Source organism: Aulonocara sp. 'chitande type north' Nkhata Bay, linkage group LG3, assembly GCF_057382095.1.
Source record: "Aulonocara sp. 'chitande type north' Nkhata Bay isolate Kocher_YH1m ecotype deep benthic linkage group LG3, A_spYH_male_GT1.1, whole genome shotgun sequence".
Taxonomy (NCBI): Eukaryota; Metazoa; Chordata; class Actinopteri; order Cichliformes; family Cichlidae; genus Aulonocara; species Aulonocara sp. 'chitande type north' Nkhata Bay.
Genome location: NC_141346.1, coordinates 71,120,202 through 71,134,456, shown reverse-complemented (window position 1 = coordinate 71,134,456; position 14,255 = coordinate 71,120,202). Strand labels below are relative to the sequence as shown.

At 36.0% G+C, this 14,255-nt stretch overlaps 2 protein-coding genes across 2 annotated transcripts in view; both read left to right on the top strand.

Annotated features, from left to right (window-relative positions):
- The window catches only part of LOC147336915 (protein NLRC3-like), a 70,852-nt gene that overhangs the window by 16,888 nt on the left and 39,709 nt on the right, over positions 1 to 14,255 (top strand). The window lies entirely within an intron of this gene.
- On the top strand, positions 10,392 to 13,775 carry LOC147336916 (stonustoxin subunit beta-like). Its single transcript, XM_086265627.1, has 2 exons — positions 10,392 to 10,410; positions 12,102 to 13,775. Exons 1-2 carry the CDS (start codon positions 10,392 to 10,394, stop codon positions 12,650 to 12,652), a joined length of 570 nt encoding a protein of 189 aa, XP_086121753.1. The 3' UTR covers positions 12,653 to 13,775.

Sequence of the window (14,255 nt, the reverse complement as noted above, 5' to 3'; positions counted from 1 at the left end):
GCTTGGTTAGTCTTGAGTAGATAAACATCAGTTAAACAGGCAAACATTAGACAGTGAAACTAGTTTTTATATTCTATTTAAACTAAAAGAAATTTCTAATTTCACCTATGAATTGTTAACACAGATAATTTGAACACAATTACCAAGAGTTCATTTGATTTTCAGAAACTATCCAAACCTATCATAAAAGATTTAATTTAATTATTAATAAACACACTACTTTAACCTACATTAGAAGCAATCAAAATATCCTTTACATCAGGGCACCAATAAGTACAGTATTAAAGATCTGTGAGTGATAAGACAAGCTGTACGATTTTAGAATGGATATCTTAATTTTAGTTTTCACTGATGTTACGAGTAGATTTAACATGAATAACAAATAGACAAGCGACAATTAAAAACTGCCAAAGAAGATGACTCTCATGACTTCCGGGGACATTTCTAACAAAAATGCACTGCGTTAACCTGAATGAGGACAATCAAAAGGATATACATAAATGAAATTGAATTGATATAGTACCAGAGTACAGTGATCATTAACTGATCGTCATTAACGATCAGTGACCATTAACGGTTTTGTCACTGATCTCAAGGGTAGATTAATACTAAATACAGAAATATACCTCCATTTAAAAATTGCAAAAACATATGCAACAATAGTTATTGGTATACCTGACTCTTATGACTTTTGGGGACGTTTCTAACACAAAAACACTCCGCTTTAACGTAAATGGGGACATTCAATGGGAAACTTTCCTTAGGAAACTGGTTAATACAATAAACTCTGATTATTAAACATCTGCATATGTTAAGGTATGTGTAACTACTTTTCGGATGGATTTCTTTATCTTAGTCCTCATTCTGATTGGTATTTGTTCCGTATTTTTAAATCTTAGACATAGTGAAGGTTTTTTTTTTTTAACATAACCCTTGCTTGAGTGTGGGGATCATTGATAAATTGTTTACAGACTTCATGGATAGATTTATACTGAAAAAGGGACATGATACTATTTTTACAAAAAAAATCCCGCAACATATTCAACTATACTCATTAGTATGCCATATGCTTATGACTTTTGGGGACGTTTCTAACACAAATACACTCCGCTTTAACCTAAATGGGGACATTCAATGGGAAACTTTCCTTAGGGAACTGGTTAATACAATGAACTCTGATTATTTAACATCTGCATATATTAAGATATGTGTAATGATTTGGGGGATGGATTGCTTTATCTTAGTCCTCATTCTGATTGGTATTTGTTCCATATTTTCAAATCTTAGACATAATGAAGGATTTTACAACAATAACCCTTACTTGAGTGAGGAGATCACTGATAAATTGTTTGTTGACTTTATAGGTAGATTTATACAGAAAAAAGGAACATGATAACATCTTTTAAAAAATCCCAAAGCATATCCAACTATAGTCATCAGAATGCCATATACTTATGACTTTTGGGGACGTTTCTAACACAAATACACTCCGCTTTAACCTAAATGGGGACATTCAATGAGAAACTTTCCTTAGGGAACTGGTAAATACAACGAACTCATTACACATACCTCAACATATGCATATGTTTCATAATGAAAACATAACCCTTGCTTGACTGTGGGGATCATTGATAAATTGTTTACAGACTTCATGGATAGATTTATACTGCAAAAAGGACATGATACTATTTTTAAAAAAAATTACAAAGCATATCCAACTATAGTCATTAGTATGCCATATGCTTATGACTTTTGGGGACGTTTTTAACACAAATGATTTGGGGGATGGATTGCTTTAGCTTAGTCCTCATTCTGATTGGTATTTGTTCCATATTTTCATATCTTTGACATAATGAAGGATTTTACAACATAACTCTTGAGTGTGGTGATCACTGATAAATTGTTCTCGAACTTCATGTATTAAGTTATACTGAAAAACGGACATGACACTATTTGTAAAAAACAATACAAAAACATATCTGACTATAGTCATAGGTATGCCGTACAGTATACTTATGACTTTTGGGGATGTTTCTAACACAAATACACTCCTCTTTAACCTAAATGGGGACATTCAGTGGACAACTTTCCTTAGGGAACTGGTAAATACAATGAACTCTGATCATTAAACACATGCATATGTTAAGGTATGTGTAACTACTTTTCGGATTGATTTCTTTATCTTAGTCCTCATTCTGATTGGTATTTGTTCCATATTTTCAAATCTTAGACATAATGAAGGGGTTGTTCTTTTTTTTAACATAACCCTTGCTTGAGTGTGGGGATCATTGATAAATTGTTTACAGACTTCATGGATAGATTTATACTGAAAAAGGGACATGATACTATTTTTAGAAAAAAAATCCCGCAACACATCCAACTATAGTCTATGCCATATGCTTATAACTTTTGGGGACGTTTCTAACACAAATACACTCCGCTTTAACCTAAATGGGGACATTCAATGGGAAACTTTCGTTAGGGAACTGGTTAATACAATGAACTCTGATTATTAAACATCTGCATATATTAAGATATGTGTAATGATTTGGGGGATGGATTGCTTTATCTTAGTCCTCATTCTGATTGGTATTTGTTCCATATTTTCAAATCTTAGACATAATGAAGGATTTTACAAATATAACCCTTACTTGAGTGAGGAGATCACTGATAAATTGTTTGTTGACTTTATAGGTAGATTTATACAGAAAAAAGGAACATGATAACATCTTTTAAAAAAATCCCAAAGCATATCCAACTATAGTCATCAGAATGCCATATACTTATGACTTTTGGGGACGTTTCTAACACAAATACACTCCGCTTTAACCTAAATGGGGACATTCAATGAGAAACTTTCCTTAGGGAACTGGTAAATACAACGAACTCATTACACATACCTCAACATATGCATATGTTTCATAATGAAAACGTAACCCTTGCTTGACTGTGGGGATCATTGATAAATTGTTTACAGACTTCATGGATAGATTTATACTGAAAAAGGGACATGATACTATTTTTAGAAAAAAAATCCCGCAACATATCCAACTATAGTCATTAGTATGCCATATGCTTATGACTTTTGGGGACGTTTCTAACACAAATACACTCCGCTTTAACCTAAATGGGGACATTCAATGGGAAACTTTCCTTAGGGAACTGGTTAATACAATGAACTCGGATTATTAAACATCTGCATATATTAAGATATGTGTAATGATTTGGGGGATGGATTGCTTTATCTTAGTCCTCATTCTGATTGGTATTTGTTCCATATTTTCAAATCTTAGACATAATGAAGGATTTTACAACAATAACCCTTACTTGAGTGAGGAGATCACTGATAAATTGTTTGTTGACTTTATAGGTAGATTTATACAGAAAAAAGGAACATGATAACATCTTTTAAAAAATCCCAAAGCATATCCAACTATAGTCATCAGAATGCCATATACTTATGACTTTTGGGGACGTTTCTAACACAAATACACTCCGCTTTAACCTAAATGGGGACATTCAATGAGAAACTTTCCTTAGGGAACTGGTAAATACAACGAACTCATTACACATACCTCAACATATGCATATGTTTCATAATGAAACATATGCATATGTTGAGGTATGTGTAATGATTTGGGGGATGGATTACTTTATCTTAATCCTCCTTCTGATTGGTATTTGTTCCATATTTTCATATCTTTGACATAATGAAGGATTTTACAACATAACTCTTGAGTGTGGTGATCACTGATAAATTGTTCTCGAACTTCATGTATGGAGTTATACTGAAAAAGGGACATGACACTATTTTTAAAAAACAATACAAAAACATATCCGACTATAGTCATAGGTATGCCATATACTTATGACTTTTGGGGATGTTTCTAACACAAATACACTCCTCTTTAACCTAAATGGGGACATTAAATGGGAAACTTTCCTTAGGGAACTGGTTAATACAATGAACTCGGATTATTAAACATCTGCATATATTAAGATATGTGTAATGATTTGGGGGATGGATTGCTTTATCTTAGTCCTCATTCTGATTGGTATTTGTTCCATATTTTCATATCTTTGACATAATGAAGGATTTTACAACATAACTCTTGAGTGTGGTGATCACTGATAAATTGTTCTCGAACTTCATGTATTGAGTTATACTGAAAAAGGGACATGACACTATTTGTAAAAAAAACAATACAAAAACATATCTGACTATAGTCATAGGTATGCCGTGCAGTATACTTGTGACTTTTGGGGATATTTCTAACAAATACACTCCTCTTTAACCTAAATGGGGACATTCAGTGGGAAACTTTCCTTAGGGAACTGGTAAATACAATGAACTCTGATCATTAAACACATGCATATGTTAAGGTATGTGTAACTACTTTTCGGATTGATTTCTTTATCTTAGTCCTCATTCTGATTGGTATTTGTTCTGTATTTTTAAATCTTAGACATAATGAAGGGGTTGTTCTTTTTTTTAACATAACCCTTGCTTGAGTGTGGGGATCATTGATAAATTGTTTACAGACTTCATGGATAGATTTATACTGAAAAAGGGACATGATACTATTTTTAGAAAAAAAATCCCGCAACATATCCAACTATAGTAATTAGTATGCCATATGCTTATGACTTTTGGGGACGTTTCTAACACAAATACACTCCGCTTTAACCTAAATGGGGACATTCAATGGGAAACTTTCCTTAGGGAACTGGTTAATACAATGAACTCGGATTATTAAACATCTGCATATATTAAGATATGTGTAATGATTTGGGGGATGGATTGCTTTATCTTAGTCCTCATTCTGATTGGTATTTGTTCCATATTTTCAAATCTTAGACATAATGAAGGATTTTACAACAATAACCCTTACTTGAGTGAGGAGATCACTGATAAATTGTTTGTTGACTTTATAGGTAGATTTATACAGAAAAAAGGAACATGATAACATCTTTTAAAAAATCCCAAAGCATATCCAACTATAGTCATCAGAATGCCATATACTTATGACTTTTGGGGACGTTTCTAACACAAATACACTCCGCTTTAACCTAAATGGGGACATTCAATGAGAAACTTTCCTTAGGGAACTGGTAAATACAACGAACTCATTACACATACCTCAACATATGCATATGTTTCATAATGAAAACGTAACCCTTGCTTGACTGTGGGGATCATTGATAAATTGTTTACAGACTTCATGGATAGATTTATACTGAAAAAGGGACATGATACTATTTTTACAAAAAAAATCCCGCAACATATCCAACTATAGTCATTAGTATGCCATATGCTTATGACTTTTGGGGACGTTTCTAACACAAATACACTCCGCTTTAACCTAAATGGGGACATTCAATGAGAAACTTTCGTTAGGGAACTGGTTAATACAATGAACTCTGATTATTAAACATCTGCATATATTAAGATATGTGTAATGATTTGGGGGATGGATTGCTTTATCTTAGTCCTCATTCTGATTGGTATTTGTTCCATATTTTCAAATCTTAGACATAATGAAGGATTTTACAAATATAACCCTTACTTGAGTGAGGAGATCACTGATAAATTGTTTGTTGACTTTATAGGTAGATTTATACAGAAAAAAGGAACATGATAACATCTTTTAAAAAAATCCCAAAGCATATCCAACTATAGTCATTAGAATACCATAAACTTCTGACTTTTGGGGATGTTTCTAACACAAATACACTCCGCTTTAACCTAAATGGGGACATTCAATGAGAAACTTTCCTTAGGGAACTGGTAAATACAACGAACTCATTACACATACCTCAACATATGCATATGTTTCATAATGAAAACATAACCCTTGCTTGACTGTGGGGATCATTGATAAATTGTTTACAGACTTCATGGATAGATTTATACTGCAAAAGGGACATGATACTACTTTTTAAAAAAAATTACAAAGCATATCCAACTATAGTCATTAGTATGCCATATGCTTATGACTTTTGGGGACGTTTCTAACACAAATACACTCCTCTTTAACCTAAATGGGGACATTCAATGGGAAACTTTCCTTAGGGAACTGGTTAATACAATGAACTCGGATTATTAAACATCTGCATATATTAAGATATGTGTAATGATTTGGGGGATGGATTGCTTTATCTTAGTCCTCATTCTGATTGGTAACTGTTCCATATTTTCATATCTTTGACATAATGAAGGATTTTACAACATAACTCTTGAGTGTGGTGATCACTGATAAATTGTTCTCGAACTTCATGTATTGAGTTATACTGAAAAAGGGACATGACACTATTTGTAAAAAACAATATAAAAACATATCTGACTATAGTCATAGGTATGCCGTACAGTATACTTATGACTTTTGGGGATATTTCTAACAAATACACTCCTTTTTAACCTAAATGGGGACATTCAGTGGGAAACTTTCCTTAGGGAACTGGTAAATACAATGAACTCTGATCATTAAACACATGCATATGTTAAGGTATGTGTAACTACTTTTCGGATTGATTTCTTTATCTTAGTCCTCATTCTGATTGGTATTTGTTCTGTATTTTTAAATCTTAGACATAATGAAGGGGTTGTTCTTTTTTTTAACATAACCCTTGCTTGAGTGTGGGGATCATTGATAAATTGTTTACAGACTTCATGGATAGATTTATACTGAAAAAGGGACATGATACTATTTTTAGAAAAAAAATCCCGCAACATATTCAACTATAGTCATCAGAATGCCATATACTTATGACTTTTGGGGACGTTTCTAACACAAATACACTCCGCTTTAACCTAAATGGGGACATTCAATGAGAAACTTTCCTTAGGGAACTGGTAAATACAACGAACTCATTACACATACCTCAACATATGCATATGTTTCATAATGAAACATATGCATATGTTGAGGTATGTGTAATGATTTAGGGGATGGATTACTTTATCTTAATCCTCCTTCTGATTGGTATTTGTTCCATATTTTCATATCTTTGACATAATGAAGGATTTTACAACATAACTCTTGAGTGTGGTGATCACTGATAAATTGTTCTCGAACTTCATGTATGGAGTTATACTGAAAAAGGGACATGACACTATTTTTAAAAAACAATACAAAAGCATATCCGACTATAGTCATAGGTATGCCATATGCTTATGACTTTTGGGGACGTTTCTAACACAAATACACTCCGCTTTAACCTAAATGGGGGACATTCAATGGGAAACTTTCCTTAGGGAACTGGTTAATACAATGAACTCTGATTATTAAACATCTGCATATATTAAGATATGTGTAATGATTTGGGGGATGGATTGCTTTATCGTAGTCCTCATTCTGATTGGTATTTGTTCCATATTTTCAAATCTTAGACATAATGAAGGATTTTACAAATATAACCCTTACTTGAGTGAGGAGATCACTGATAAATTGTTTGTTGACTTTATAGGTAGATTTATACAGAAAAAAGGAACATGATAACATCTTTTAAAAAATCCCAAAGCATATCCAACTATAGTCATCAGAATGCCATATACTTATGACTTTTGGGGACGTTTCTAACACAAATACACTCCGCTTTAACCTAAATGGGGACATTCAATGAGAAACTTTCCTTAGGGAACTGGTAAATACAACGAACTCATTACACATACCTCAACATATGCATATGTTGAGGTATGTGTAATGATTTGGGGGATGGATTACTTTATCTTAATCCTCCTTCTGATTGGTATTTGTTCCATATTTTCATATCTTTGACATAATGAAGGATTTTACAACATAACTCTTGAGTGTGGTGATCACTGATAAATTGTTCTCGAACTTCATGTATGGAGTTATACTGAAAAAGGGACATGACACTATTTTTAAAAAAACAATACAAAAACATTTTCGACTATAGTCATAGGTATGCCATATACTTATGACTTTTGGGGATGTTTCTAACACAAATACACTCCTCTTTAACCTAAATGGGGACATTCAATGGGAAACTTTCCTTAGGGAACTGGTAAATACAATGAACTCTGATTATTAAACACACGCATATATTAAGGTATTTGTTCTGTATTTTTAAATCTTAGACATAATGAAGGGGTTGGTTTTTTTTTAACATAACCCTTACTTGAGTGTGGGGATCATTGATAAATTGTTCTCGAACTTCATGCATGGAGTTATACTGAAAAAGGGACATGACATTATTTTTAAAAATACAATAACTGGTAAATAACTGGAACTGGTAAATACAATGAACTCTGATTATTAAACATATGCATATGTTGAGGTATGTGCAATGATGTGGGGGATGGATTGCTTTATCTTAATCCTCATTCTGATTGGTATTTGTTCCATATTTTCAAATCTTAGACATAATGAAGGATTTTACAACATAGCCCTTACTTGAGTGTGGGAATCATTGATAAATTGTTCTCTGACTTCATGGATAGTTTTATACAGAAAATAGGGACATGATATCAAAAAAAAAAAAAATACAAAACTATATACAACTATAGTCACTAGTATGCCATATTCTTATGACTTTTGGGGACGTTTCTAACACAAATACACTCCACTTTAACCTAAATGGGGACATTCAAAATCCTGCAGTTTATTTATGTTTCTTTGTTTCAGAATAATAAATAAATAAATGAAACAAATAGCATAATATTCCTCTTCATAAAGCTTATTTATTTTTTCCGTTTCATTAGCCTCTCTTAATTAACAAGATAATCCTCATTGTTAGCTTGCACATGAAAAACTTAAGGATGCTAATAAACATCCTTTATTATTTTAGAATCATAAAAGCATAAAAAAAATTAAATCCCCTAAAATATTGAATGTTTGGTTCATTCAAACATCCCTTGATGTTTAATCCAAGACGGCTCTGAATGTGTAACTTATATGTGGCTAGCTTTTTCGGGCTAATTAGCTCGAATCTTTTTTTTTTCCCAAATCATCAAGGGCACATCTAGCAAGCCAGTATTAGCAGTTATTACTAAATAACTTTCTTACATTCAAACAGAAAATGCTGAAACTTGTCAGCAGAACCCTTAAGATATAGGTATAAAAAACTAAAAAAGTTTTAATCACTTTTCATACCTTTAAAGCTGCTCTACATGCTGCTGCTTGCACACACCTCTATGGCTGCGATCAAGGCCTATGGTGACATAGAGGTCTTACCTCACCTCCCCTATCTTTAGGCTGTCCCTGCTCTGTGCCTCTTCACTCTCACACACACACGAACTCCAGACCTGCATTCATCTCTTTCCTCTGAGCCCCCCCACCCGACAGACATACAAAACTCTAAACATCGCCCTTTGACTTACTGCCCCACCCCCACTTGCACACAAACTCTTTCCCGAAAGCACTCTGATTGTATGACACTAGTGTTCATTGTATTATGTTGTACATAGGACTTTTGTTTTGTTTTTATCTTTAAGGTTTTCACTGTACACTGTAGACCGTGGGAGCATTACAATTTAAAATTCCTGTGTATCATCTGTACATGTGGGTTTTCACAATAAAGCTGACTTTGAACTTGACTTGAGTCAAGCTCTGCACATATCTCTAAGACCCAGTCAACCATGCTACAGAAGCTAATCTTTCCCACTTGTATCCAGGATATAATTTTTTTTCTGTCATGATCCATATGTAATGACCATTGTCTTACACAGTTTTTGATCAGCTCTTAAAGAAACTTTGGTGAGAATTAAGTTTTATGCCATATGCTTGTGACTTTTTATGCTTTTTAGGTATTAACATTGAAATTTAAATTTAGCTCAGCTGTTTCACCAAATTTTGGATCCCTGCACCATCCAACAGAAATTCAAGAAACATCTTAAATATTTTGCACTAAAAGTATCAAGAATTTAGAGTAATTTATGTCAAGCTGCAGTTCAGAAAGCAAATATGAACCTAAAGTGCTCCATTATTTCATGCATCTGCTTCACATCATGCCAAATAATTCTTTAAAAAATATTAAAACTATTTATATCATAATTACGTGAAATATGACTCTTTTGTATTTTCTAGTGTCTTCTTTACCCTTTAAAAATATAATCTACTAAATAGTCTACTGATTTCTATTATTTAGTCAAGAGAACAAATGTTTGTTTATATAAAACCATTCATACAGAAGAATGTTGAATAAGATTTTCAAAAAAGATCAATATATTAAAAGAAATCTTACACTATAATAATATAAGGGTTAGGGAGAGGTAATACACACACAAAAAAATCCAAGATATGTCACTTTTGGGGACAGTGGAAATTCTTGCAATTTCACACACTTCCACTAGGGGCAACATAGAGTTATACACAGATTGCAAAAATTTTTGGGGGCAATGTCATACACATACACAAAAAATCTAAAAAATGTCACTTTTGGGGACAGGTGAGATTTTTGGATTAAAATATGTTTTAGATCATGCTGAACGTTGTTAGAGGTAAATCTAATTGGGGACGGTGGTTTTGGTCCCCAAAGGTAGAGGTGTCCCCAATTGACTGGTGTGTGAGCTGACAGAAGTCCCCAATTTTGACACAAGCAAACTCACACACACAGACACACACAGACACACACACACACACAGACACACACACACACACACACACACACACACAGACACTCACACACACACACACAGACACACACACACAGACAGACACACAGACACACAGACACACACACACACACACACACACTCACACACAGACACACACACACACAGACACACACACACACACACAGACACACACACACACACACACAGACACAGACAGACACACACACACACACACACACACAGACACTCACACACACACAGACACAGACAGACACACAGACACACACACACACACACACACACACACAGACAGACACAGACACACACAGACAGACACAGACACACACAGACACAGACACACACAGACACAGACACACACACACACACAGACACAGACAGACACACACACACACAGACACACACACACACACACACACAGACACACAGACACACAGACACACACAGACACTCACACACACACACACACACACAGACACAGACAGACACACACACAGACACAGACAGACACAGACACACACACACAGACAGACACACACACACACACGCGCACGCACACACACACACACACACACACTATGCACAGACTGGTACTCTTTGTTCATACCTGTGTAAGACGTCATAATGAACTTGTGCATATTCATGTAAGCTCAATAAAGAGCAGTGTTACGAGGGAGCAGACGAGAGCGACTGAGGTCAAGTGAAGGAACGGCGCTGTCACAGTTCTCTCCCTCATCAATTGTCTGGTTCCAGCGGTGGGTCTGTGCTAGACGACCCATCACCAGCTTTTTCCACTGGTTACCAGTACGTGGTAGAATCCACTTCCAGATCTGGTTGTCTTTAAATCTGTGAATGGATTGGCTCCATCTTATCTCTCTTTAACAAAAGAATCCAAGTGGAGCCCTCAGGTCTGCAGATAAGCAGCTTCTGACCAGAACTAGACGTAAAAACAGAGGTGAGCTTTATCGATGGCTGCAGCCAAACTCTGGAACAGTCGCCCTTCACATCAGGTCGTCACCAACACTGGACATTTTTAAAAGCCGGTTGGAAACACATTTGTACTCTGTAGCTTTCAATCCTGACCAGTCTTTATAGTCATTACTGTGTATGTTTCCTATTTTCTCTCTACTCTGTGCAGCACTTTGGCTCAAGCTGTTTTTAAATGTGCTGATAAATAAATGTAGATTTCTTTGAATAAAACAGTGGAGCCGAGCTTTGAGCTCAGTGTGTAACAGTGTGTGTGTGAGAGCCATGTAATGTCCATGTGTGCATGCTGACTGTGCTGCTCTGACCCCCCTCCTCCTTTCAGGGTGGAGCCTGCTGGAGTCCGATGGTTGAGACCAGGTCTGAGGAAGTGTAAGTGTGTTTTTAATGGGATTCATGAAAACAAAGCAGCACACATTCAACCATCTTCATCATGTCAGGAGTCATCATCAAAGTGTCAATCAATGAACAGATGATGGATCAATAACTGCAGCTGGATTGTGTTTGTTCTCTCCATCAGATTCCTGTCAACTCACAATCGACACAAACACAGTGAACACAAAGCTCCAACTGTCTGACAACAACAGGAAGGTGACACATGTGGAGGAGCTTCAGTCATATCCTGATCATCCAGACAGATTTGATGTTCCTCAGCTGCTGTGTAGAAATGGTCTGACTGGTCGCTGTTACTGGGAGGTCGAGTGGAGAGGAAACGTTTATATATCAGTGAGTTACAGAAGCATCAGAAGGAAAGGATACAGTGATGACTGTTTGTTTGGACGCAATGATCAGTCCTGGAGTCTGAGCTGCACTGATGATGGTCCTCGTCATGTCTGGCACAATAGAATAAAAACATCCATCTCCTCCTCCTCCTCCTCCTCCTCCTCCTCCTCCTCCTCTGTCTCTAACAGAGCAGCAGTGTATGTGGACTGTCCTGCTGGCACTCTGTCCTTCTACAGAGTCTCCTCTGACACACTGATCCACCTCCACACCTTCAACACCACATTCACTCAAACTCTTTATCCTGGGTTTATGTTCTTGTTTCCTGGTGCCTCAGTGTCCCTGTGCTGAGTGGAGTGTAAAGAGTGTCTCCTGTTACAGAAACACTCAGACTGTTGAACAGATAGTTCAGTCTGTACATGTCTGTCTCTTTCACTCACAAACACGTTTTCAGATTCATGGATTCAATCAGTTGATGTTTGAAACTCTTCTAAATGATTCCTTGTAAACTTCTTCCTCTTCAGTCACAAACAAACAGGAAGTGATGTCACATGTGTTCCTGTCCACACAGCAGAATGAGTCTATTGCTGACAGTGATGTACAAACAGAGTGAGCATTTCTGAGGCCCAAAATAAACTGAGTAGTTCACTGAATGAACAATGGACTGTGAGCTCAGTTCCTTCATCATTAGTATGGATTATATATGTATTATATTAGTATCATATATATCAGGTGCTGCTGCTTTCAGTCATTGTGCAAATGTGCTGTTTGTAACGTTGTAAAGCTGCAGTCAGCTGAGACTGAAGAAGTCACCTGATCAGTGAGCAAACGTTTCTGAAAACGTCCAGATGAACAGAATCAACCTTTTGGGATCAGCCAGCAATGCAGCATCATTGTTGTTCAGCTTCAGAGGTTTGCAGGAATGAACTGATGACCAGAAACAGCTGCAAAGTCCAAGAAAATACCAGCTGGAGTTCAGCTGCATTTGAAGAAGTCAAAGAAAAGTAAGGATGGCAAAGGGCGACGTTTTCTTCCAAAGAGCTGCAAACATGGTCGACGCCTCATTAGAAGAATCATCTGGACATTTGTGAGGAACTCTAACCAAGAAAGCAACGTCACACAGATCCAACAGACAGTTTCCATGACTGCAAGTGTTGAGTGGAAAAATGCTACATTGCATTATTGCATCCTCTCACCACAGGAGGCGCTGTTGGCACCACTGATTGCTGATCAGCTGTTCTCTGATGATCTGATTGATACTGTGAATAACGGGACTCACTGAACTCTGTGACACAGTGAAGATTACAGAGTTTAACTTCACCCTTTAAGACTGACCACAGAACCAAGTCCGCCAGAGCTTTTGTTATATTTTTACATGCTGTGGAGCCATTTGTGGGAGCATTTCAAGTTGCTATACATCAATACAACTGTTATAGCCCTAATTTTAATAATATGTATGCATTAAGTCCATAGTAACTACATAAACTGCAAAAAAAACCTCTGCTCATCCATCTCTGTGTGTATCAGGATACATTTGGTTCATAATACACAGAAAAATCAGCGTTATTACCTGTAATAAATGTGAAAGATTCCTGCAGTGATAACCAGGCAGGACTGAAACACATCCAAGCTGTCACCACGGTAACAGCACCGCCCATCCACAGGTGAGGGGAGGAGCAAAAAGAGGGACTTTGACCATTTTATACTAAAAACACTCAACTAATGTTTCTAATATGAAACAAATAAGCCCACATTAATGTGAGCGTTTATTAAATAATAATAATGATGATTTCCTCCTGATCTCATTTCCACAGCAGAGAAAACTGTGGTGTATATTGAGGTGGAGGGTGTGGTCTGTGGCTCAGGTGTAGAGTGAGGGTGGGGTGTACCACAGCAGCATGCTGGGACTGCTGAGGGTGGAGGAGGGAGTGATGATGACATCAGAGCTGCAGCA